Source organism: Chlorocebus sabaeus, chromosome 20 (genome assembly GCF_047675955.1).
Source record: "Chlorocebus sabaeus isolate Y175 chromosome 20, mChlSab1.0.hap1, whole genome shotgun sequence".
In the NCBI taxonomy this organism is placed as follows: domain Eukaryota; kingdom Metazoa; phylum Chordata; class Mammalia; order Primates; family Cercopithecidae; genus Chlorocebus; species Chlorocebus sabaeus.
The window spans coordinates 115,350,025-115,376,972 of record NC_132923.1 but is presented as its reverse complement, the minus strand read 5'-3'; the positions used below and the strand labels follow the sequence as shown (position 1 = coordinate 115,376,972).

General features: G+C 41.2%; 1 protein-coding gene across 4 annotated transcripts in view; it reads right to left on the bottom strand.

The window, feature by feature from the left end:
- USP48 (ubiquitin specific peptidase 48) overlaps window positions 1-26,948 on the bottom strand; it is a 104,462-nt gene continuing 77,514 nt past the window's right edge. For 2 of the 4 annotated variants that reach the window (XM_007980132.3, XM_007980133.3), the window contains exons 20-27: window positions 25,799-25,929; window positions 25,073-25,179; window positions 23,050-23,154; window positions 16,340-16,495; window positions 11,093-11,218; window positions 8,330-8,378; window positions 1,915-1,941; window positions 1-537 (exon numbers count right to left, since the gene is read on the bottom strand). In XM_007980132.3, the coding sequence (XP_007978323.1) occupies window positions 515-537; window positions 1,915-1,941; window positions 8,330-8,378; window positions 11,093-11,218; window positions 16,340-16,495; window positions 23,050-23,154; window positions 25,073-25,179; window positions 25,799-25,929 (724 nt within the window). In that variant the 3' untranslated portion in view covers window positions 1-514. The remainder of the gene's footprint in view (window positions 538-1,914; window positions 1,942-8,329; window positions 8,379-11,092; window positions 11,219-16,339; window positions 16,496-23,049; window positions 23,155-25,072; window positions 25,180-25,798; window positions 25,930-26,948) is intronic. The other 2 variants (XM_007980134.3, XM_007980135.3) reach the window with 1 other exon arrangement.

Here is a 26,948-nt window from a genome sequence, read left to right as displayed (position 1 = left end):
ACAAGTTCTTCACTTTCATGCTTTATTGAAAGTAGAATATGAATCAAAGACAGGCATTGGTAAGCAGGTTATGTCTCTAAAATTACTTTTCGTTCAGAGCAGAATGTTGTCTCATCTACTTGATACAATCCTTTATGGACCAACGCATCTGGTATGAAACTCGAGCAAGGAAATATAACAGAACTTTATTCCCTCCCACGACTATAAATCTCATATGTAAACATGATTTACTATTACTGCTACTAAACTTGTTCCGTCTTTACTTGCCCCCTCCCACCCACCACCCCCCTTAAATATAAAATTGGAAACATTTCCTTCAAGTCTGATGTCCATCAGTGCAATCTGCTTTATTTGACATAAGGCATTGGGGACAGTCACGTTTGAATCGATTTCTGCCTTTTGGAAGGGGCATGTAATGGTTTAATTCTTAAATCCACCTTTGCTTTAATGCCCTAACATGTCAAACTCCTCTTCCCCTCTGGTTGTTTCTTAGCAGTCAGCAAGTATTCCAAGATTAATGTCCAAGAAGACCAGTACCTGGGAAAAGAAACACACATGGAGGGATAGTTGTGAACTACAGATTAAAAGTTCATGGATTCCATTTACCAAGAACACATCATCAACAGGGAACATCCAATTTAATAAATGAACACAGCAGCACCTTGGTGTGGGAGGATAAGACAAAATACCAGCAGACTCCAGGCTCCACGCTAAATCACATTTCTGTTGAAAGCCATGTGCTTCCTAAGTGTATCTTCACACAAACTAACCAGATTTTATTGATGCTTTCATTTAATGACCGTTTTTCTTTTTTGAGACAGTTTCACTCTTGTTGCCCAGGCTAGAGTGCAATGGTGCAATCTTGGCTCACTGCAACCTTCACCTCCCAGGTTCAAGCAGTTCTCCTGTCTCAGCCTCCCAAGTCGCTGGGATTACGGGTGCATGCCACCATGCCTGGCTAATTTTTGTATTTTTAGTAGAGATGGGGTTTCACCATGTTGGCCAGACTGGTCTCGAACTCCTGACCTCAAGTGACCCACCTGACTTGACCTCCCAAAGTGCTGGGATTACAGGCGTGAGCCACCGTGCCCAGCCAGTGACCATTTTTCATAAAGACATTTTTTGCTTTGTTTTGACCCATCAGGAGTCCCTTTGTAGTGGTAACATGCAGACAACAAAGCTGCAGCAAGAGGAAGACTTTATTTCGGCCAGTAGATTTGTCTCTTATTTGCTTTAGCAAGGAATACCTGGCATGTGATTCAAAGTCATTCCTTAGCAAAATCACAGCCTGCCATGGGCTTCTGGAGTAGCCGGCAAAGAATCAAGACAGCAACAGGAAAATCCAAAAACGTCAAAGGTCTGTATCTGATGACTTCTTGAATATTATCGGTGTACACATCTACATGGCCCAGATGTAGTACGAGCACCACCGTGTCTCCTCTTGAAGTAATAATCCAACAAATGCCTTAATGCTAAGTGATTAATTAAATCTTTTCACTGAACCTGATAAAATCTGACAAATTCTTGTATCACTAATTCTTAATAGTTACACACAAACTGTTTTGCTCTAGGAGGGGACTTGATAGGAAGAACTGGGAAAAGGTTAAAAATAAATCTCGAAATGCCACTAGCTAATTTCCCAACCTCCCATAAAATGAGAAAGGGAAGGCCAAATGGACATCTGGCAAGAAACAGTTCTCACACACAGGCCCCAGCTGAGGCCCCATCTGAGGCTTGAGTGTTGAAAAAGATAATGAAGAAGCTTGAATAAGAAATGCATTTAACTAAAATTAATTTCAGTCATGAGACTCAGATTGGATTAAAATTTAAAAATCAAATTATAGCCTTCGCTTTAATAGAAAATTACAGGATGACTCTGACATTCATGAACAAAACATGACAAATGTAACTTACCTTTAAACCCTTCTTCTGGCATACAAACTGAAAAACAGAAAAAAAGTAATTCTAAATTGAAAAGATTGTCGTGACAGACAGTAATAAGATCACTTCAATGCTTAAAGACAAAGTTTAAAATAACTTTTGATTATCTTAAGTCACCTGTAATAATCATCTTTGAAGTTACGTATGTTATTAATCTCAGAACAATCTTTGTTTCTGTTTTTATCAAAGCAATACATATGCATCATTTAAAAAGTCAAATACTGACAGGACAAGGTTTGTAACTGGGGCACACCTTGTGCACGACTCTAGGAGTGGCCTGGGGGGAAGCCACGTAGCTGACTCCTCCGGACTTGTCTCTCTCGGCCTCCCCCTCCCGTTCCCAAGTTCTGGAAGGAGTCACTTTTGACTAATATAGCAGCTGCTTCTGGTGTTTAGCCTATTTCTAAATAACATGCTTTTCATAATTTTAATTTATTTACTTCTTTTTTTTTTTTTTTTTTTTTTGAGAGGGAATCTAGCTCTGTCGCCCAGGCTGGAGTGCAGCGGCATGATCTCAGCTAACTGCAACCAATGCTTCCTGGGTTCAAGCAATTCTCCTGCCTCAGCCTCCCAAGTAGCTGGGATTACAGGTACCTGCTACCACGCCTGGCTAAATTTTGTATTTTTAGTAGAGACAGGGTTTCACCATGTTGGCCAAGCTGGTCTTGAACTCTTGACCTCAAGTGATCCACCCGCCTCGGCCTCCCAAAGTGATTACAGGAGTGGGCCATCAGGCCCGGCCTACTTCACAATTTTAGATAAAATCTAATAAATTCTTCAGTGAATGATACAAACAGCTGTTTTACCGCTTACATAGCACCCGCCCCTGACCCAGCCTCCTGATGAAGTGGTGTTTGTTGTTGTTAAGCCAGTCTCCAGGGCTGGCATTACTTTTTACTCCATTAATACTGGTTACAGTAGAATGCCTTCGTGCACCTTGGTTTTATTTCCTATGTGGTATGACTCGGTCTTTCTGGACTTAGTAACTACTGAATTACTGATGTGTTTCATTTTCTCTGTATTTATCTCCAATTCACATGTAAATTCTTAAAGACTTGTAACCTCTTGAAGACAGTCATCATCACTTCCACTTTTCCTTGTGGCATCCCTTCCTGAAGCTCGCATCCCACCACTCCAATATGGATCAGGTGTCTTCACCCTCCTGCTGAAGAACAGCAGTTCTGAGACTTCCCTTCACCATCTTCTAGGGGATCTTATCCTAGGCTGATCCCCTATTTACTGGGTCCACTGTTGATTTCTTTCTTGATTTAATGTTTAAGAAAAAGAACACATCCTCACACAGTATCTTGGCAGATGGTACATGACAGATCAATCTTTTGAGGCCTTATATATGTTCAAGGGGCCATCAGGTGTGAGGGTTACAGAATTCTAGATTGGAACTCGCTTTCCCTCAGATCTTGTGGGCACTGCTCCATTATCTCGTCTTCCTGACTTCATCCTGTGAATTCGACTGGCTTTCCCTCCTACTTCTAGATGCTTTCCTGACAGTCTTACCCTTCGTTTTTTACTTACTACATCAAACCCAGGGTGCAATCATTTTTTATATTTCCATGAACTCTTTTCTATGCTCCAATGTTCCTTTTATATAGTTCCTCTTCCTATTGTTTGCTTTTTTTTTTTTTTGGCCATTATTTATAGGTTATTTTCCAGCTTTCTTATGCTTCCTATGCTATTTCCTTGACAAATTTTGGTCCCAGGCTTTCATTCCTCAACTATCTGGCTGCTCATATTTACTTAAGTATGAGGTACTAAAAAGATTTCTGGGCCGGGTACAGTGGTTCACGCCTGTAATCTCAGCAAATTGGGAGGCCGAGGCAGGCAGATCATGAGGTCAGGAGTTCTAGAGCAGCCTGGACAACATAGTGAAACCCTGTCCCTACTAAAAATACAAAAATTAGCTGGGCATGGTGGCAGGCGCCTGTAGTCCCAGCTACTCGGGAGGCTGAGGCAGAAGAATCGCTTGAACCCAGGAGGGGGAGATTGCAGTGAGCTGAGATTGTGCCACTGCGTTCCAGTTTGGGCAACAGTGAGACTCCATCTCGGGGGGGAAAAAAAAGATGTCTGAAATCTCTGTTCAGTGGGCAATGGTGGGATTGACTAAAGGGTGCCTGGGACATGAACCAGCTTAAAAAAAATACAACCAAGGCCAGGTTCAATAGCTCATATCTGTAATCCCAGCACTTTGTGATGCCGAGATGGGCGGATCACCTGAGGACAGAAATTTGAGACCAGCCTGGCCAATATAGTGAAACCCCGTCTCTACCAAAAATACAAAAGTTAGCCAGGCATGGTGGCACATGCCTATAGCCCCAGCTACCCAGGAGGCTGAGCTAGGAGAATCACTTGGACCCCGGAGGCAGAGTGAGCCATACTGCACTCTAGCCTGGGTGACAGAACGAGGCTCCATCTCAAAAAAATAAAAAATAAAAACCAAACATAATATTTGTACATATTTATGGGGAACAGGTGATATTTTGACATATGCATACAATGTATAATGATCACATCAGGGTATTTAGTATATCCATCACCTTGAATATTATTTCGTCTTTTTTGAGACAGGGTCTCAATCTGTCACCCAGGCTTAAGTGTAGTGGCATGATTACAGCCCACTGCAGCCTCCAACTCCTGGGCTCAAGCAATCCACCCACCTCAGCCTCCCAAGTATCTGAGACCACAGGTGCGAGCCACTATGCCTGGCTTTTAAAAATTTGTAGTAGAGACAGGGTCTCACTATGTTGCCCAGGCTGGTCTTGAACTCTTGGGCTCAAGTGATCCACTGCGCCCGGCCTATCATTTCTTTGTGTTGGGAACACTGCATTATCTTTTCTTCTAGCTCTTTTGAAATATACAACATATCACCCTACTGTGCTATCGAACACCAGAACTTATTCCTTCTATCAAATTCTATGTTTGTACCCATTAACAAACCTCCCTTAATACAGCCCCTTTCCCACCCACTCATAACTATCATCCTACAGCCACAAGATCAGCTTTTTTAGCTCCTACGTATGAGAAAATATAGTATTGTCTTTCTGAGCCTGGCTTATTTCACTTAACATAATTTCCTCCAGTTTCATCCATGTTGCTGCAAATGACAGGATTTCATTTTTTTAATCGCTGAATAATAGTATCCCATTGTATGTGTACATATAAATATAACATATCTTATCAATGCATCTACTGATGGACATGTAGGTTGATTCCATACCTTGGCTGTTGTGAACAGTGCTGCAATAAACATGAGACTGCAGATATCCTTTTGATACACTGATTTCTTTTCCTTTGGAATAAATACCACTAGTGGGATTGCTGGATCATATGGCAGTTATATTTTTAGTTTTCTGAGAAACTTCCATACTGTTTTCCATAATGGCTGTACTAATTTACATTCCCACCAACAGTGTATAAGAGTTCCCTTTTCTCTGCATCCTAGTTACATGTTATTGTCTTTTTGATAACAGCCATGCTAACTGGGATAAGGTGGTATCTCACTGTGATTCTGATTTGAATTTCCCTGATGATTAGTGATGCTGAGCATCTTTCATACACCTATTGGCCATGTTTATGTCTTCTTTTGAGAAACATCTATTCAGGTCCATTGCCTACTTTTTAATGAGATTATATTTTCTCCCATTCTACAGGTTGTCTCCTCAACTCTGCTGATTATTTCCTTTGCTGTGCAGAAGCTTTTTAGTTTAATATAGTCCATCTCGTTATTTTTGGTTTTGTTCCCTGTGCTTTGAGGTCTCAGCTAAAATCTCTGTCTAGACCAATGTTTGACAGCATTTCCCCCATGTTGAATTCTAGCAATTTCATAGTTTCAAGTCTTACATTTAAGTCTTTAATCCATTTTTAGTTGATTTTAACATACAGTGAGAGACGGAGGTCTGGTCTCATTTTTCTGCATATGGATATCCAGTTTTCCCAGCAAAATTTATTGAAGAGGGTGCCCTTTCCCCAAGGTATGTTCTTGGTGCTGTTGTCATGAATTAGTTGGCTGTAAATACATGAATTTATGTTTGGATTCTTTATTCTGTTCCATTGTCCTATGTTTTTATACCAGTACCATGCTGTTTAGGTTACCATAGCTTTGTAGTATATTTTGAAACCAGGTAGCATGATGCCTCCAGCTTTGTTCTTTTTGTTGAGGATTAAGATTTGGCTATTCAGGGTCTTTTGTGCTTCCATATGAATTTTAGGATTGTGTTTTTCTATTTCTGTGAGGAATTGGTATTTTGATAGGGACTGCATTTAATCTGTAGATTACTTTGGGTAATATGGTTAATTTTAACAATATTAATTTTTCTGATCCATGAGCACAGGATGTCTTTCCATTTGTTTGTGTCTTTCAATTTCTTACATTAGTGTTTTGTAGTTTTCCTTGTAGAGGTGTTTCACCTTCTTGGTTAAATTTATTCCTAGGTATTTAATCTTAATTTTTTTGTAGCTATTATTATTGGAATTGCTTTCTTTTTTTTTTTTTGAGATGGAGTCTCTCTGTCATCCAGGCTAGAGAGTGCAGTGGTGTGATCTTGGCTCACTGCAACCTCCACCCGCTGGGTTCAAGCAATTCTCCTGCCTCAGCCTCCCTAATAACTGGGATTACAGGCATGTGCTACCATGCCTGGTTAATTTTTGTAATTTCAGTAGAGAAGGGGTTTCACCATGTTGGCCAGGCTGGTCACGAACTCCTGACTTCAACTGATCCACTTGCCTCGCTCTCCCAAAGTGCTGGGATTACAGGCATGAGCCACTGCGCCCAGCTGCTCTCTTGATTTCTTTTTCAGCTAGTTCTTATCGGTGTATAGTAATGCTGCTAATTTTTGTATGTTGATTTTTGTTAGGTGAACATGATAATCACTACACTATAGAAACTCACTTTGTACACTGATTTTTGTATCCTGCAATTTTACTGAATGTTTATCAGTTGTTGTAAGAGTATTTTCATGGCATCTTTAGGTTTTTCTACATATATAACGTAATGTCGGCCTGGCACGGTGGCTCCTGCCTGTAATCCTACCATTCTGGGAGGCCCAGGTGGCCGGATCACAGGGGGTCAGGAGTTCCAGATCAGCCTGGCCAATATGGGAAATCCTCATCTCTAGTAAAAATACAAAAATTAGCTGGGTGTCATGACACATGCCTGTAGTCTCATCTACTCAGGAGTCTGAGGCACAAGAATTACTTGAACCCAGGAGGTGGTGGTTGCAGTGAGCTAAGATCGTGCCACTGTACTCCAGCCTGGGCAACAGAGACAGACTCTATTTAAAAAAAAGAAAAAAAGCATGTCATCTGCCAAGAGGGACCATTTAATTTCCTCTTTTCCAATTTTGCATGCTTTTTACTTATTTCTCTTGCCTAATTGCTCTTGCTAGGACTTCCAATACTATGTTGAATAAGAGTGGTGAAAATGGCTCTCCTTGTCTATTGCAGTTCTTAGAGGAAAGGCTTTAAGCTTTTCGCCATTAAGTATGATGTCAGCTGTGGGTTTCTCACATATGGCCTTTATTATATTGAGGTATGTTCCTTCTGTACTTAATTTGTTGAGAGTTTTTACCATGAAGGGATGCTGAATTTTATCAAATGCTTTTTCTTTGTCTATTAAGATGATCATATGATTTTTGTCCTTCATTCTGCTGATGTGATGTATTGATTTGCATATGTTGAACCATCCTTGCATCCCTGGGAGAAATCCCACTTGATCACACAGAACCAGACTTTTTACATCCATTGGTTATTTTTTTGACTAGTTTCCCTGGAGAGAAATCCCTTCCCACCTGGGGGAAGGTAAGTAATGGGCTGCTCGAATTTGAGCAAAGGGCTAGGAGATAGTCTCCTATTTGGTATAGGCTTTGTTCCCACCTTTCTAGTTTAATTTTTCCAAGTGTGGAAACACATAATTCTGGGTGCCCATCTGAGGTCCAGGTGGGGTGGGGAAGTGAAAAGGATGTGAAGGGCAGGGAGTTGTCTAACTGCTTCTTATACAGTTTTCCAAACAAGTATCGTGTTATCTTGTTTTTAGGCTCACAATTCATTCCCACCTTCAGAGGTACCTGGGCCTCTAATTTGTGTGTGCCTGTCTGGGGCACTGCAATTTGACTTAGCTTTGCTTCTTGTTGACCTCCTCCATCGACAGAGCTCACATTTATTTCAGTTTCCTCAGGTTAGCTTTCCAAGTTTTTCTAGATACCTTTCTCTCCTTTCTATGATCTTTTAAGACAAACAATGTATTCTACTGTAATAACATGTGGAAGCTTTTTTTGACGTGCAAAGTAAAAGCATTGTACACTAAAGCTTCAATATCTAAAATCCCACCTCCATTTAACACCTAATCAGCAGATTCCTAAAACAAATTCATCTTTACCTTGCATGACATCATCCATTGCAGCATAATCTGCAATTGGTTCATCAGCCTAGAAAACAAATGAAGACAATTCAAAACCACAAGGGAGTAGGAATCTGAAATCTGAAGTATGGCCCATGATTCAACTAGTGATATTGCTACAAGACACAAAAACACACTGTCCAGTAGAGAACTTAGTTTGAGCCACAGCCAGCGGTGTCCAGGTTTAACAGTGGATGCCCTGGTGGCTATGGGTCTAGAGTCAACACCTCAGAAATGGTACACTGTGTGTGTGAAGAGGAAAGGCAGAGGGGACTATTTTCCCACTCTTAAAGACACCTTTAGACATGGAAATGTTTAGACACCCTGGGGTTACTAAAGACTGATGTAACCAATGTGAGCTAAGATACTGGTAGTGGTAGTGAGGAGTACAAATAAAAAGTTAGACTGGTCCTCTCAGAATACCAATTAGGTTAAAATTATACTTTTGTCCCACGTCACCAGCAAGAACAAGATACCCATTTCCTTTTCAGGAGGAAGCTTATGATGTCTGCGCTTATGACGAGGTTAGCTGCAAGGATAATGAGGCCAATGACCAGTACAGACTCTAGCTGCCCACGTGAAGTACAAACCGTTCAACAATACAGGCTGTTTCTAGGACGTTAGACAGGATCATTAGGATCTAGCAACTCAGTGTGTTTTCAAAACCATTTCACAGAGCCTATAGTTCCAGGAAATGCAGAATGTTAAACAGAGAGAGGGGTTAGGTGGTGGGATGAGGGGTGTGTGTGCATGGATGGGGTAGATATCGGTCTGCCTCATCATTCCAGGGCCTAACTTTATCACACCAGAACTGGGGCTCCAAGGTTTGAAAAGCATACATTTCACAGTTCAAAATAAAAAACCTGAACAATGATTCTACCACATGATGTGGTGGTATTTGGAACAGTAGGGATTCTTTTGGCCAAGAAACAAAAGAGGCAATGGGAAGCGACTAAATCAGGCCCTTAGGGAGGGTAGAATTGGGCAAATGAGACTGGTTCAGTGACTTTTCTATTTCTTTCTTTTGAGACAGAGTCTCCCTCTGTTGCCCAGGCTGGAGTGCAGTGGCGTGATCTTGGCTCACTGCAACCTCCACCTCCCAAGTTCATGCCATTCTCCTGTCTCAGCCTCCTGAGTAGCTGGGATCACAGGTGCCCACCACCACTCCTGGCTAATTTTCTTGCATTTTTGGTACAGATGGGGTTTCACCATGCTGGCCAGGCTGGTCTTGAACTCCTGACCTCATGATCCGCCCGCTTCAACCTCCCAAAGTGTGGGGATTACAGGTGTGAGCCACCATGCCCAGTGAAAGTAGGGGCTTCTAAGACACTGTCAAAGAAAAATCACTGAGGCCGGGCGCAGTGGCTCACACCTGTAACCCCAGCACTTTGTGAGGCGAGGCGGGCAGATCACCTGAGGTCAGGAGTTCGAGACCAGCTTGGCCAACATGGTGAAACCCTGACTCTACTAAAAATACAAAAAATTGGCCGGGAGTGGTGGCACATGCCTGTAATCCCAGGTACTCGGGAGGCTAAGACAAGATAACTGCTTAAACCTGGGAGGCGGAGCTTGCAGTGAGCTGAGATCGTGCCACTGCACTCCAGCCTGGGCGACACAGCGAGACTCCATCTCAAAAAAAAAGAAGTCCCTACTTTCTATATCTGTTAAATCTAAAACCAATTTCCATGCCCTGGACAGAATCCCATTAAGTTGTATATGTGACTGTTGTGACAGAACCTTGTGTTTTTACCCTTGTTTCCTAGCTTGGCTGGCTAGTACTTTTGAACCAAAAGGAAAAGAGGAGATACTTTAATACTATGAAGTAATTCTGCTGAACTGGAAGTTAGGGAAAAGCTTACGGAGGAGGCTGAATCTACTTTTAACTATGAAAAACTATGAAAATCTCAGCAGAGATATATTTTAAAGTATAAAATAAGTTACTATTTGCACTGGTCACAAGTCTATCTTCTACCCATCTTTTGCTTTTTTTTTTTGTGGGGGCAGCATTTCAAATTAAGTTGCAAACATCAGTATCATTAGTGTGGTTTTAAGAATAGATCCATCCAGTCCAAAAAAGGAAAAAAAAAAAAAAAGGCGGGGGTGGGGATTGGAGGGCATTGGGGAGGGGACACCCCAGAAACTTTGTGACCTGAGACCAGATTATTCAGCTTTCCTCTTTGGAATGACAGTCAATCCTCAAGTGTTCAGAGGGCCACAACCCAGTATCACTCCCTTCCTCCCAGTGTGAGAGGAATGAAAACTAGATCTGTATCTGAAGAAGAATGGGGGCCCTTGTGACAGAAAATCAAACGGGAAAAATGAGGCGTGAAGCTTAGCAGTTGGGTGGGTGGGATTTATACCACTGCCCTGCCTTACCAGGGAAAAGAGAAGTAATGATGTACCCTGATCCCACCAAGGCATAGAAACTGATCCAGGTGATCCAGGAAAGGCCAAGGAAAGCCTTCACTTTCACCTTCTCAGGGTACCAGTAGTTGCTGATGCTGTGGCATAACAGCACCTACTGTAACACACAAGAACAAGATATGATGATGTCCTGACCTCCTCTAAGTCTCTTGGGGCTCAGTCAGAGCTGGGCTGAGCTGCAAAAACTCACAGCATTCATTTACCACTGCCCTCTGCTAAAGACCCAACGCATCCTTTAACCACCATTTCACACAGTTTACACATAGTTATGTAACATGTAAAACCTTGAGTTCTTTAGCTAAGGAGCTGTTTACTTACCTTTAATAAAATGACAGATTCAGGAATGACGCCAAGGGTGCCTAGGGTGGCACAGTCATCACTTAAAATCTTTCCATCAATCGACAAATTCTGGTCAAAAGGAGCAACTGAAAATGCATGCATGATCTGTGCCAATATAAAAGAGACAAAGTCCGTATAATGCAAAACACTAAGACTTATACCCTATTTAAATAAATTACGTATGGATTCTTAAAAAAACAAAAAGGCTTCAGAGTACAAAACCACTGTTGCTTACAGTCAGCCTACTTGTTATATTCCTACTGAGGCTATCGTCCCTATATATCTGGGAACATCCTTAGGAGTTCTGGTAGAGTATTAGGAAACAATTACACACACAGATGCATTTGTTCCTTACCTTACCAGCTTCCCAAGGATGTAAGTGTGGGGAAATAAAATGAGTAAAAAGTGGTGCTGGGCTGATGGCTACTCTGAGGCTTGGGCAAGGTCATCACTGTCACCCCACCACTCCCAGGCCCCCATATCTTTTGATCAACAAGTCAAGTCCAAATTCTTTCTTCTTTCTTTCTTTTTTTTTTTTTTTTTTTTTTTTTTTTGGTGTGTGCTGAGACAGGGTCTCACTCTGTCACCCAGGCTGGAGTGCAGTGGCGCGATTATGGTTCATTGCAGCCTTGAACTCCCAGGCTCAAGGGATCCTCCCACCTAAGCCTTCTGAGTAGCTGAGACTACAGATGTGTGCCACCATGTCTGGCTGATTTTTAATTTTTTTTGTAGACATGAGGTCTTGCTATGTTGACCAGGCTGGTCTTGAACTCTTAGACTCAAGCAATCCTCCCATCTCAGTCTCCTGAAGTGCAGAGATTACAGGCATGAGCCACTGCACCTGGCCCAAAATTCTTTCTTAAAACCATCTTTAAATTCTCTCCTTTGTTCTTATTCCTTCAGCAAATGGCTTGGGGTATATAATTCAGCCCCTGGAACTGTCACATATTCTTAGACTGAGTCTTGTCTCTAGGAAGCAAAATATGAATTTCTGAAGGGTAGGGACCATATGCCCCACACCAGTTCTGGCCAAGTGTTAAAAATTAAATATGGTGGGGTGCAGTGGCTCACGCCTGTAATCCCAACACTCTGGGAGGCCGAGGTGGATGGGTCACCTGAGGTCAGGAGTTTGAGACCAGCCTGACCAACATGGCGAAACCCCGTCTCTACTAAAAATACAAAATTAGTCAGATTACATGCCTGTAATCTCAGCTACTCGGGAGGCTGAGATCGGAGAATTGCCTGAATCCAGGAGATGGAGGTTGTGGTGAGCCGAGATCATGCCATTGCACTCCAGCCTGTACATCAAGAGCGAAACTCCATCTCAAAAAAAAAAAAAAAAAAAAAAAAAAGTAAATACATTCCAGATGAGTGTGGTGGCTCATGCTTGTGATCCCAGCACTTTGGGAGGCTGAGGCAGGTGGATCACCTGAGGTCAGGAGTTCGAAACCATCCTGGCCAACATGGCAAAACCCTATCTCTACTAAAAATACAAAAATTAGCTGGGAGTAGTGCCACGCGCCTGTAATCCTAGCTACTTGGGAGGCTGAGGCAGAAGAATCACTTGAACCCAGAAAGCAGAGGTTGCAGTGAGCCGAGATTGCACCACTGCATTCCAGCCTGGGCGAAAGAGCAAGACACTGTCTCAAAAATACATACATACATACATACATTCCAAAATAATGGTATTCATAATATTTTAATGTTTTTACAAATTCAGAAAGGTTTTTTAAATTTTATCATTTCTGGGTCATGTTTACCTCTGGAGGGCAAGCAGAAGTTGGGCTCAGAGAGGCAAACACAAGTAACCTTCAATGACACCTTTAATTCTTAACTCGGTAGACAAGTCCAAGAATATTCATTTTAGTATGCTTTTTAACTTACCCATAAAATGTATGCTATTACATGTATTTTATATTACGCCAACATCCATGATGTCATGGGAAAACCATTCTGCCCTTTCCTGTACTCTATTCTTTGGATGTGGAAAGACAAAACGAGCCTCACAAATCAACCCTGAACTGCGTGTGTAACAGGGCCCAAGAGCTTGACAGGCTAGGGTGATGGGGACCAGAAAAGTGATTTTAATAATGGCACCAAAGACAAATAAGAACAAAGATAACAGCACTGGCCTCCTCCCTAACTGCTGGGACAGAATCTTACCTGGATTTTTCAAAAGAACATTAGCACCCAAAAAGCAGGCAGGGAGAACTAACATTGTGGCTAGCAATGAAAAGTGCACTGGCATCATCAATGGTCTTCATGAAGCAATAAGCAGGAAGTACTGACAGGACAGTTCTACCCAAGCCAGCTCAGCATGCAAACATCAAGCAGAGGCATATCCAGTCCTACACCAGCAAATGTTCTGGAACCATGAAGATCGAGCGGAGCTATGGTGGATGTGTGCGATGCTAACTTAACATAGATAACGTCACAGCTGCTGGAGTGCAGAAATGCTTGTTCATGCCCCTAAATGCTAAGTGTTTTTGTACTACCCTATGAAACTGGACAAATAGCAAATACCTCTAGACACAAGTGCCACAACGGAGGGGCTGATGTTCACACATTATATTCTGAGAATGGACAAGGACACTGAGGTGCTGTCAACAACTAATGAAGCATTTATTAAGAAGCTACCGTGTGTCAAGTACTGTTCTAGGTGCTGATAATATAAAAGTGAATAATCCCGCCCTGGAGGGGTTCCCAGGAGTGAGGTCAAAACTAAGTTGTGAGGATGGTAGCAGAAGGTATGTGCAGGATCTAGCGAGCACAGGGGGACAGTCAGTTCCATGAAAGGGGCCAAGACAGGTTTCACAGATGAGTCACCATGAAAGATGAACACATGCTACTAGTGAGGAGAAGATGGAACAGGCCAACCAAGGCAGGGAGGCCTACGGTAATAATCCTTAAACTCTAAGTGCTAGGAAAATGCCTGAGTATAAAGAACATGATAGAGGTCTGCTTAACGAGTAGGTGCGGTATTCCTGGTCTGTGGAGCTAACAGGAACCATGAAAACCCTGTTGCTATCAGGGAGTGGCTCTCCTCTGCTTGTGATGGTGTGTGGGGCTGAAAAAAGAAAATACAGAAGCAATCGCCTCAGCTGCCAGGCATTTCACCTCTGTGCCAAAATATTCTACTTTCTCAGGCAGGCAATACCACCCACCCACTAAAGATCTATCTTTGGGAAAATGAAATAATACAATTAAACACTGAACATCTTTTGAGAAAGGAGATGAACAAATTGTACTTCATTAACTTCATAGGATCAAAGGTGGATGAATTACTGATTAGACACAGCAAGCTTTGTAAGGTTTCAAGCAACTGTATATGGTAGATATGTCTAGAAACAAACATTTACAGATTTGCAATGGTTGTCATCCTATTAACTCAGAAATGCAGTATCCCCAGAGGAAAGGCTCCATCAAACACTAAAACACAAATTACATGCCTTAAGAAAATCACCCACCACCACCAGCTGCGGATCACGCACATGCCCACCACAAACTCTGATGCTATCCACGCTACCAGGCAAATAGGCTCATATCTAGTTGAAGCATCACAAGCTCCCACCACTATGTAGTGAGGGGAAAGACCTTTCACTGCCCTTTCTTTGACTCTGTTTGGCCCGCGGTAGTCCCTGAAGCAAGAGTGGGAGATGAGAGAGCCATTCAGGAAGAGCACCTCTGAGGGCTGTGTTAACAGCTGCCATCTTCTAGCAGCTCATTCGGGCAGGTAACATGCTCTCAGACGGAAGGGTTATTTCTGCTGACTTCTGGTTTATTCTTCAAAAATCGTAGTCCATAATAAAAGCAGCACAGGCTTTAAAAAATGTCTTTATGCACAGGGGCTCTTTCTGTAATTTAAAGGTTTTGAATGTTCGAGGTTTCCCAATGACAGGCAGAAAGTCAGTGATAGAAACAAGGTTTCTTAGATGTAAAAGGTACAATAACAGAGTGAAGATATTATGCCAACACACTTATTTTCAGAGCCATGGGTTCAACCAAGGGAAATACTGTTGTCAGGACAATCTGGAACACATAACACCCTCAAAGGAAGCCTGTACTTTTGCCTCAATTACAATGATAAATATCAGCAACAAGAAAAATGTGTAACCAGTAAACTATGCCACATACAAGTAGCAAAGGAGGAAATTTGGTCAACTTTTTGGATATCTATCAGTGACTGAAACAGATTAGGGGCCAGATTTTTTCATGGACATCTTGAATTTATCAGTTCCTTCTGCCTAGGGTTTGAGATTTACCACTGGAATGCTTATTTATAGTATGTCAGTACTGATACCAAGAAATAACAGTATCATGAAACCATTTCATAATGCCTGCACTATAGCAGTGGAACTGATTTGTAAAGCAATGCATGCTTTGGTGGGGGAATGGAGAGGGCATATCTAAAATAAATCTATATAACAATTTGGAAAACATCACTGCATAAAGAAAGGTAAGGATAATTTTGAAACTCTATCAAGGCCGGGCGTGGTGGCTCATGCCTGTAATCCCAGCACTTTGGGAGGCCGAGGCAGGTGGATAGCGAGGGTAAGGAATTCAAGACCAGTCTGGCCAAGATGGTGAAACCCTGTCTCTACTAAAAATACAAAAATTAGCCAGGTGTGGTGGCATGTGCCTGTAATGCCAGCTACTTGGGAGGCTGAGGCAGAGAACTGCTTGAACCCGGGAGGTGGAGGTTGCAGTGAGCCGAGATGGCACCCCAACCTCGGTGACAGAGTGAGGCTCTGTCACACTCACACACACAGACACACAACAACTCTATCAAACAGATTTATCTGCCACCAAAAATACTGTGACAGCCTAGTGAATAAGCAATCACTAATCGCTAATAATAAGCTGCCTTTTATCTCCCATTAAATTTCACAGCAGTTCCTGGTAACAGGCTCCAATACCTATTAAGTGGTCAAAGAAAAGCACAGAGCACAATAAAGTGAGAGAACAGTTATCCTGGCACAACCTCGACATGTGACAAATTAAGTGGTTCCCTATGTTTCTCATTATTAGAAAGCTATTGCAGAACCAGCCCAAGTTTCCAGAACCCAAAATTCACTTTCATCTTCACAAAAAGATTTTTGGCTATTTTGAAAACTTTAAGTCTTTTGGGAAAAAACACAGATACATACATATATGTAAATACAGGTGGAAAGCAGGAATTCATGAAGGCCCTCTTAAGTCCAGAGCAAACTTGAACATTTTCCTCACCTGAATTTTCAGTTCTTTTAACGTCTGATTAGCAGAAACGAGAAGTGCTTTCTCACCACGAACTTTTCTATGTCGCATACTTCGGCGAATAACTTGCTTTTGATAGGCTATATAATTTTGATGGGATATCTTTTGCCGCTTTGTTCCACCATTGCTCTATAATGAAGATTGGAAATGAAGAAAGCACTGAAATTAACCACAATGTGACCCTTGCTCATGAAGTTTTCAGGCAAACAAAAGCTGTTTCCTTATTAGTCCCTTAACCATTTGAAATTCAATGTAAACAATGGGTAGTGACTAACAAGACTTTCTTAGCAGGCTCACATATAATTGATAAAAGAAAAGAATGAGTAATACACACCTCTAACTGCATGTAAGCAGTTTAAATGTTTGTTACAAGAGAAATTTAAAGTTTGGTGAGGGGGCTCACACCTATAATCCCAGGAGTTCAAGACCAGCCTAGGCAACATATTAAGACCCATCTCCACCAAAAATTAGCCAGGCATGGTGGCATGAGTCTGTAGTCCCAGCTACTTGGAGGGTAAGAAAGCAGGATCATCTGAGCCCAGTAGTTCCAGGCTGCAGTGAGCTACAACTGCACCACTGTACTCCAGTCTGGTGACAGAGATTCCATCTCTTTTATGAAAAAGAAAAAAGAGAAAGATGACATTTAAAATCAAAATGATTAAGTCTGACCTTACATCAGAAAAACATAACAAATTGAAAAACTTCAATGAACAACCTGAATTTTAAACATTTTCTTCTCTTCTTGAGAATGACATAGAAACTAAGTATAAACTGCCGTGAATTTAAAAATAAAATATAGAACCTTAATTTAAAAAAAAAAACAATTTGACTAAAAATAAGACTGTACCACTTTTTCTAATGGCAAAATATACAGCCTCACTCATAAAATATTCTTGCAAAATTGTTATACCAGAATGTAATCAAACATTTACGCCCACCTTTCAATTTATAGAAATTGGAATATAGGGGATATATAAATAAATTAAAATAAGTAACATAAAGAAACAATCAGCCAAATACAGAACATGGAACAATCTAAAAGAAATCAAACTGGTCCAAGTTCAACGTCAAGAAGGGAAAGAGCCAGGCATGGTGGCTCATGCCTATAATGCCAGCACTCTGGGAGGCTGAGGCGGGCAGGATCAACCTGAGGTCGGGAGTTCGAGACCAGCCTAACATGGAGAAACCCCATCCTTACTAAAAATGTAAAATTAGCCGGGTGTGGTGGCTCATGCCTGTAATCCCAGCTACTAGGGAGGCTAAGGCAGGAGAATTGCTTGAACCTGGGAGGCGGAGGTTGCGGTGAGCTGAGATTGTGCCACTGCACTCCAGCCTGGGCAACAAGAGCAAAACTCCGTCTCAAAAAAAGAAGGGAGAGAAAGGGGGTCCGGAGGCAGAGTAACTGTTCCAAATTCTAAGTCTAAAGTGATACAAACAACACATATCCTGATTACATACTGGTTTGAGAGGAAAAAACCGTTCAAGACATATCTGAGTATGGGTATTAGAGGACATTAGGGAGTTTTCGTTAGTTTTCTTATTTATAAGCACATTATTAGTATTATGTAGACACTGTCTTTATTTTTAGAAGGGAAATGTCATCATGGCCATGACTACCTAAAGGTGCTATAAAAAGGATGCCCATGGGTATGCATGATATATGCGGTACTAGTCAAGAAAAAAATAATAGATGAGGACCAAATGTCCTCTACAGTACTCCTATAAATCCCTCATCAAGAGGTTAACGATCAAGATTCTTCTGCTTTTTGTACCAAAGGTGGTGGTGGTGGCGGCCGGTGGGGGGATGGGTGAGAGGCACAGGGGAGATTCTTCTGCCAACCAGGCCAGGGAATAAAAGCAGCAGGATTTTTAAGAAAATCTTTTCCTTTAGTTTAATTAAATCTGGATGAGGTAACCTCAAGGCCCTGGCTCTGGTTTCCACAGTTGTCAATGAGCGTCAGCTGTGCATAAGCAGAGCGGTTTAGTGGTCATTATGGACACAGATGCCACGTATTCATTACTCACGAGCTCCACAGTTTGCAAAGCAGAAGGTGATCAAGACCCAAACACAGAAGAGCATTTGTTCAGGGTGCCTACCACTGGCTAGACACTGCCCGAGGCTAGTTCAGCTCTAGCCCTGAAACTACATAGGCAATTGGGTGATTCTAAGATTCACGAGAAAAAGTTAAATGCACATATGGGTTAAAAAAAAATACAATGAAAGCTGATGAAACATTTTTCTCAATCTCAACTGTTGAAAGTAAAGATCAAATTGAACCAAAATTCTACAATCAGGAATATAAAGAAAAATAACTACATTAACATATAATTTTATTTTAGAAGTACAAAACAACCAAAAAACAAAACTCTGAGCATCAAGCAAGACAGATTTTTTTAATAACTCTGATTTTAAATGGGTCTAAAGGCTTTTCCTGGAATTATTTCTTTCTTAATCTGGAGAATTTAAATCCAACTTAACTGACAAAAAAACCAGCCCACTGGTTTTAGAAGGTTTTCAATTACCTAAGTGATACCCAATACCGAGTATTAACCTAAATTTAGATGAACCTAAATTTTTAGATGAAGTCAAAGGAGTTAGGTTTATCTAGCTTAGAGAAAAGAGGAAAGGGGATTTGTTTATCTCCACTAAGGACAAGCAGAAACACATCATTTTTTATTTCAGGGATTTAAAGCAGCAATTATAGAAGCTATCTATGCACTGAGATATGTGATGAAGAGGGTGACATTTTGAAAATGCTGAACATTTTTCAGGGACTATCTATTCTTTTCCAAAGAGGAAGGTTACACTTGAGATTTTTTGTGAGCCAAAAATTTTCTATGAGAAAGCAAAATATAAAATATTCTAGAGTATTACAACATCCAAACAAGGAAAAGGAAGACAGAAGAAAATTATGAAGTATAAAAAATAATTATAGTATAAAAAGCAATGTTCCCCAACATTCTCTATCATATTTATAAACGTGAAATCTGTTGTCGTCCACAACTAAGGAGAGTGATTCCACATCCACTTTGAAAAATTGCTGTGGTCATGACCACAATGAATAAAACTAGATAATCAAAAAAAGTTAGCTTTCTAAAATCTAAATCACTTGAAAATGTAGATGGTTTTTCTAAACAACTCTTAGGGTAAAAAGCAAAGCTTAAAATAACAGAAACTAAAGACAGTAAGAAAGAACATCATGTCAAGTTTAACAAATTAATTTACAAAGTTAACCAGAGAACAGAGAATTAGTGACAACAGGCAATAAAAGATTTGATTTCCCCATCCTGGCTAACACAGTGAAACCCCGTCTCTACCAAAAAAAAAAAAAAAAAAAAAAAAAAATTAGCTGGGCATGGTGGCGGGTATCTGTAGTCCCAGTTACTGGGGAGGCTGAGGCAGAAGAATTGTGTGAACCTGGGAGGCGGAGCTTGCAGTGAGCTGAGATCACACCACTGTACTCCGGCCTGGACAACAGAGTGAGACTCAGTCTCAAAAAAAAAAAAAAAAAAAAAAAAAAAAAAAGGTTCCCAACTGATTATTAAACCATAATACCAAGTGATAATAACTAAAACATACAGTACTGCCAGACAAAAGAGAATGCAGTCCTGAATCGGGATGGATATGTACACCCATACATACACTTTTTTTTTTTTTTTTTTTTTGAGACGGAGTCTTGCTCTGTAGCCCGGGCTGGACTGCAGTGGCCGGATCTCAGCTCACTGCAAGCTCCGCCTCCCGGGTTTACGCCATTCTCCTGCCTCAGCCTCCAGAGTAGCTGGGACTACAGGCGCCCGCCACCTCGCCTGGCTAGTTTTTTTTTGTATTTTTTTTAGTAGAGATGGGGTTTCACCGTGTTAGCCAGGATGGTCTCGATCTCCTGACCTCGTGATCCGCCCGTCTCGGCCTCCCAAAGTGCTGGGATTACAGGCTTGAGCCACCGCGCCCGGCCCATACACATTTTTTTTTTAAGGCAGAGTCTTGCTCTGTCGCCCAAGCTGGAGTGCAGTGACGTGATCTTGGCTCACTGTAACCTCCACAATTCTCCTGCCCTGCCTCAGCCTCCTCAGTACCTGGGATAACAGGCCCGCGCCACCACACCAAATTTTTGTAATTTTAGTAGAGATGGGGTTTCACTATGTTGGCCAGGCTGGTGTCAAACTCTTGACCTCAAGTGATCCACCTGCCTCAGCCTCCCAAAGTGCTGGAATTACAGGCGAGAGCCACTGCGCCTGGCCATACACACACACTTTTAATATATCAACTAAAAAGCACACAATTGAGTTTGTACAATATGTGGCTTGAAAGATGGCTTGTATAGACCACAGAGATATCCCCACCACAGAGACGGGGACATGAAAACAGAGTTGACAACAGGGTAATGGGCAGCAAAGTCATGTCTGCAAACGCTTGTGGAGGCATATTAGTACCGAGTCAACTAATACGTCTCAACAAGCATTTGCAGACATGACTTTGCTGCCCTTCTTTACCCTGTTTCTTATACCAAGGAACACAAGATGTATATATGCACACAGAGTTTAATAAGGGCATCACTTACTATAGAAAAATATCCCCTTTAAACTGAAAACCTGCATTCTCATCAAGTGTACAGATTTGGTTAGCACTGAAGCAAAGGACCCTCCAGTGTTGACTGACTGAAATACAGATTAGGAAGGACAACTTAAAAAGTGGCTGATCACTGTCACAAACTGCATGATTTTGCTTCTTCACAGGTGTTTTGAGGTTATTTTATGAGCTCCAATAAGCCATGGAAAACAAATGCTGACATCCCTTTATACCAGTTGGGAAACCACAAGTAACATTTATTTTGGGCACACCAAGATTCAAATCAAGAGGGCTTTTCAGACTCTCTCAATCAATGTTAAAAATGAAGTAACAGTATCAACGTGCAGACAGGACAACAAGCCCAGATACCTCTGCTCTGTCACAGATACGGCAGATGGCTATTTTAACACTTTCATTCTTTCAGGGAGAACGCTATCTATAATTTCACTACACTATTTTAGCAGTAAAGAAAGAAAACAAACATCTCATCTGTTAAAAATAAAACTCTAAGTAGAGTAGAATATCCATGAGTTTAAAGTACAAAATATCCTCCAATGTGGGGGTCTGACTTTTTGAGAAGCTGAAACTTATCTCCACCAACATCAACCATAGTCCCACGATTTCCTATTCTCAAAAGACAATTTACGGGCCGGGTGTGGTGGCTCACGCCTGTAATCCCAGCACTTTGCAAGGCCAAGGAAGGAGGATCATGAGGTCAGGAGTTCGAGACCAGCCTGGGTGAAACGCCGTCTATATTAAAGATACAAAAAATTGGCCAGGCGTGGTAGCGCATGCCTGTAATCGCAGCTACTTGGAGGCTGAGGCAGGAGAATCACTTGAACCTGGGAGGCAGGGGTTGCAGTGAGCTGAGATCACACCACTGCACTCCAGCTGGGCAATAAGAGCAAAACTCTGTCTCAAAACAAAAACAAAAACAAAAACAAAAACAAAAAACAAAAACAGAAGAAAATCCTAGCAACACAGTCCAGAAAACTTATTTAAATTTATTTTTCTGAGACAGGGTCTCTCATTCTGTTGCCCAGGCTGGAGTACAGTGGCACAATCACAGCTCACTGCAGCCTGGAACTCCTAGGCCCAAACAATCCTCCCACCTCAGCCTCCTGAGTAGCTGGGACTACAAGCATGTGCCACCATGCCCAGCTAATTTTTTATTTCTTGTAGAGATGGGATCTTGCTCTATTGCCCAGACTGGCCTCAAACTCCTGGTCTCAAGTGATCCTCCTGCCTCAGCCTCCTGAAGGGCTGCAATCACAGGTGTGAGACACTGCATCCAGAAAACAGTCCATCTTAATGCAAGAATTTAAAGTGTGCTACAATGAAAAATGAAAGACTAACACATCAGCTGATCTGATCGCTTGATTAACATCTTAATTAGAGACTTCATATACTCCATTATTAAGGTTATTGTTTGTAATGAGAAAATCTGAGTTAAATAATTTTTTCATAAAGATTCTGATTGAACCGGAAACCAAGGTATGTGTCGTTTTAGTCTTCTTTCTCAGCTAAAAATTTAATCATCACATTACATTTTAGCCTTTCTTACTTAATAGCAAGAAATATATTCATTCTGGAATCATGTGGTTCATGGCTTTTCATGAGAAATCAGGACGGCTGTAGCATGCCACCAAAACTAAGGAAAGACAAGGATGGGAGCTAAGAACCAATATCCTGGCCAGGTGCAGTGGCTCATGCCTGTAATCTCAGCACTTTGGGAGGCTGAGGTGGGCGGATCATGAGGTTAGGAGTTTGAGACCAGGCTGACCAACACAGTGAAACCCTGTCTCTACTAAAAATACAAAAAATTAGCCCTGTGTGGTGGTGGGCGCCTATAATCCCAGCTACTCAGGAGGCTGGGGCAGGAGAATCATTTAAACCTGCGAGGCGGAGGTTGTGGTGAGCTGAGATCCGTGCCATTGCACTCCAGCACAGGAAACAGTGTGAGACTCTGTATCAAAAAAAAAAAAAAAAAAGGAAAGGAAAGAAAAGAACCAATAGCCCATATAGGGTACAGAGAGATGGCCAGGGGCTTCGAGTGGCTGCTCTCGAAGAGAAAACAGCAGAAAGTATAACAATGAAAAGCAGCTTCAACACGTACTTGATTAAAATCTGGATCTTTTTCTCCATCTGGTTTTGCTTCTTCCTTGTCCTCCTCTGTTTCAGAACTACTCACATTCAGCTCTGGAGCCGAATCCTTCATCACCTGAATGTGCCAGGACAACAAAGAGAAGTAGGTCAGACCCTAGGAAGGCAGGCTATGGAGGATGTAGGGGCTGGGACCGGCAACCTTTATCAAGAGGAGGAACACCTTTATCATGGTGGGATTATAGACTGGAAAGTGGATCAAGAATCAAGCCTTCTCGGTTTTCTATGCTCTTTTAACATGTTGGTTTTTTACCCTATGACTTATTCTTGTAGTATTTAATGTGCTCACCATACATTTAAGAGGTCTCTGCAGAGCAGTTATTACTATCAGTCTTGTACAATGATGTTATTTTGCAGAAGTTCGAAGGTGCTTGACACCTTCCCCAGCACACTGATTGTTCAAGCCTTTTCAAGTTCTCAAACTATTCAAGTGGCAGGAGTCACATGCTCTTTAAGAATTGAGAAAATGAAAGATGGAAGAAGCGTTCTCTTGCAGAACACTATGAAATACTCGTATTAAACTGAACAATGAAACTACAGCTAAATTGGATACTATTTTATACTAGAGAACTAGAGATTTAAGAAAATTCTACAGGGAGAAACAGAGACATTTATACTCATTAACTTCATTTTCTCAACAAATTAGGAAATGAAGGCCTTAGTTTATTTAACTTGTAAAGCAGAACCCTTGGCCTCCAGAGCATAATTTGTAAGTTACCCTTCTAAAAAATGTGTTTGGAAACAAGCATCAAATAAAACATATTCCGTTTTGTCTTTAATCCTAGAAACCGTGGAATTAAATAAATAAGATATCTAGAGATCTGGGTCAGGATCTACCCAAGAGCCATCCCTAATATAATAAAAATGCTTGGAAATCCAATCCAAGCAAGTATTAACACCTCCACTTCCCAAATATATCCAATCGATTTCACCTGTCCTTGCAGGTCAATGCAAGAGGCTCTAACTGGCCTCTCTTATTCCTGTAATGCCCTCACGGCAATTCCAAACACTATAGCCAGGGTGATTTTTTTAAAACTATAAATCAGATCATATCATGGCCTTGCGTGAAACTCTGCAGGGGCTTATAGCTACACTGGGAATAAACCCAATAAACCCGGTCTTGATGAAGGTATGATGTATAAAACCTGATAGTGTATGGTCGCTCATTCCATATCATGATCCCTTCTTGGAATACATTTCATTCTAGATCAGCCATAGCCACTAGGGTAGCCATTAGCCACATGCAGCTATTTAATTTTAAATCAACTACTAAATTCCTCAGTCACACTAGCCACGTCGAATGCTCCACAGCCACACGTGGCCAGTGACTACTGAAGTGCGCTGCACAGATACAGAACCTAGAACCTGTCCATCACCACAGAAAGCTCTATTAGACAGCACTGTTCTAGGTGCAATGGTTTTCACTCTGTTGCATAAGCACATTAGGCTTATCCTTTTGACCTTTGTTTCCTTTGCCTGGAAAACACTTCCCAGGCTGCATCCCTGACAGTGAGGGTTTGGGTAAAAACAACTTCTCCAAGATGCCTCTCCTGTCTACTCCCTGTCTCACGCTAACCTCCACTGTACCCTGCTAAATTTCCTTCAAAACAATCATTTCTGTGTGAAATCATATGAATTTATAGTTTATTCCTGATCTTTCTCACTAGGTCCCTAAAATTTTGAAAGCAGGTATTATACCTGCCTTCTTTATCACTGTATCCTCAGCACCGGGACCATTCCTGGAACACAGCTGACATTCAATAAATACCTATGTATCAATTAATAACAAACTAAATTCTCATACAATCACATAACTGTTCATTTTCAATTACTGTCCAATTTCAATTCTGATGCCAAACAGCTCTGAAGGAACAAAAATGCAGTCCTACGCAGACCCTCAGTGCAAATACAACAGCAAATCAAGTCAAAGAGCACGCTTGATCATTACTAGTCATCGCCACAAGAGGGACCAGTACCTTTTTATTATCCACAACTTTATGGACATAGATGGTGGCTTGAGTGTATTCACGCAGGTCCCTCTGCTGCTGACACAATAAGCCTTCTCTGCATTCTGGACAGAGTTCTTTGAAAAAAAAAAAAAGGGAAAACAGAAGTGGCTGAGGAATCATTGTTAAAGAATCAAAGATCTAAAAACATATATCAAAGTTACTAGTGAATATTCATTAAACTCTTAGTAACATTTTCTTGTTTTGAGACAAGGTTTTGCTGTATCATCCAGGCTGGGGTACAGTGGTATGAACGTAGCTCACTATAGCCTCAAACTTCTGGGCTCAAGCCATGCTCCTGACTCAGACTCTCAGCAAGTAGCTCAGACTACAGACATGTGCTACATTTTTATTATTTTGTAGAGAGAAGGTCTTGCTATGTTGCTCAGGCTGATCTGAAACTCCTGGCCTTAAGCAATCCTTCCATCTTAGTCTCTCAAAGTATTAGGATTATAGGTGTGAGCTAGTGTGCTGGCCCAAACTCTTAATAATATTTTCTATTACATGCAAATGATAAGGAAATTCATTTACTGTCCATAAAGAAATGTACAAATAATGAGATGATTATAATGAGAGTTTCCACCTAGGGAGTTGGGACCGCCACACGATCTTTAAGTAGACAACGCTGACACACACCCATTCTTTTTAAAATGTCAGCTCTTAACTACAGAAACCAAAAGCAATATGAAAACTTACTAGGCTCAGAAATATACTGTGTTTCTGAAGGGTTTACATCTCCCACTTCAATTCTCATGATTTTAATTACATGATCCACAACAAAGAGCTTTTGTATCATTTGCCACTCACTGGGCCATATGAGAGCTATACTGTGCAAAAAAAACACAACATGCCTTAAGACACATGGAAATAAAGAGAATTAACATAATCCATTAGTCTGCTAAACCAAAACCATCAACACTAACATTTAATCCAAAGGAATTAGAGGGAAAAGATACATATCATCAACAAAGAATAGGTTTTTATACAAAGGAATGTTACCACAGCAGCGAAACTAAATGGACTGAAATTACATGAATCAACATGGTTAGATCTCAAAAACATAATTGAGTAAAATAAGTTAGTTGCAGAAGTATAAATACAGTATGATGCCATTTATATAAAAAGTTTTAAATATGCAAGACATTATGTGCATGTATTTTTTTTTTTTAACAGAATACTTTCTGAGACAGATAAACTCTGTAAATTCACGACAGTGGTTCCTGCGAGAGGAAGGGTGGGAGACAGAGAGAGAAGTAGCAACAGAAGGATAAGCACTGTGGGGCCTTTAATCATATTTGAACCATTTAACTTTTAAACTGACTGGTAACACACATTTGCTTATTGGTATATTTTCCTGAAGTCTGACATTTGCAGTAATAACAATGACAGGAAGAAAGGGAGGGAGGAAACAGAAGAGAGATGAAGAGCAAGAGAGAGAGTAACAGGGAAGGAGGGATGCAGAGAGGGAGGGAGAGAAAGAGGTAGGGAGAAAATGTAGAGAATATATAAACTTTCAAGTCCCTTCAATGATGTTGAAGTACTGAAATATGAATAATAAAACTCTAGCTTAACCCCAACAGCATTTTTATTTATGTGTTCCAATTTCCTTTTCCTGATTTTTCTGACAATGTTGGAAGCATTCTACCTTCTCGTATATAATGATTTTTGGTAAAATCAGGGGAGAAATTCACAGATGAACACCTCTGGAAGTACTTAAAGCATGGAATAAAATTTTGGTTCTAAGACCCTAGAATTCCAGATGACCAGTGCAGTGGCTTTGCTCTGCCACCCTGCTATCGTCCTCCTTTAATTGTCTGAAGCCTGGCAGTGGCACAACGAAACCTAC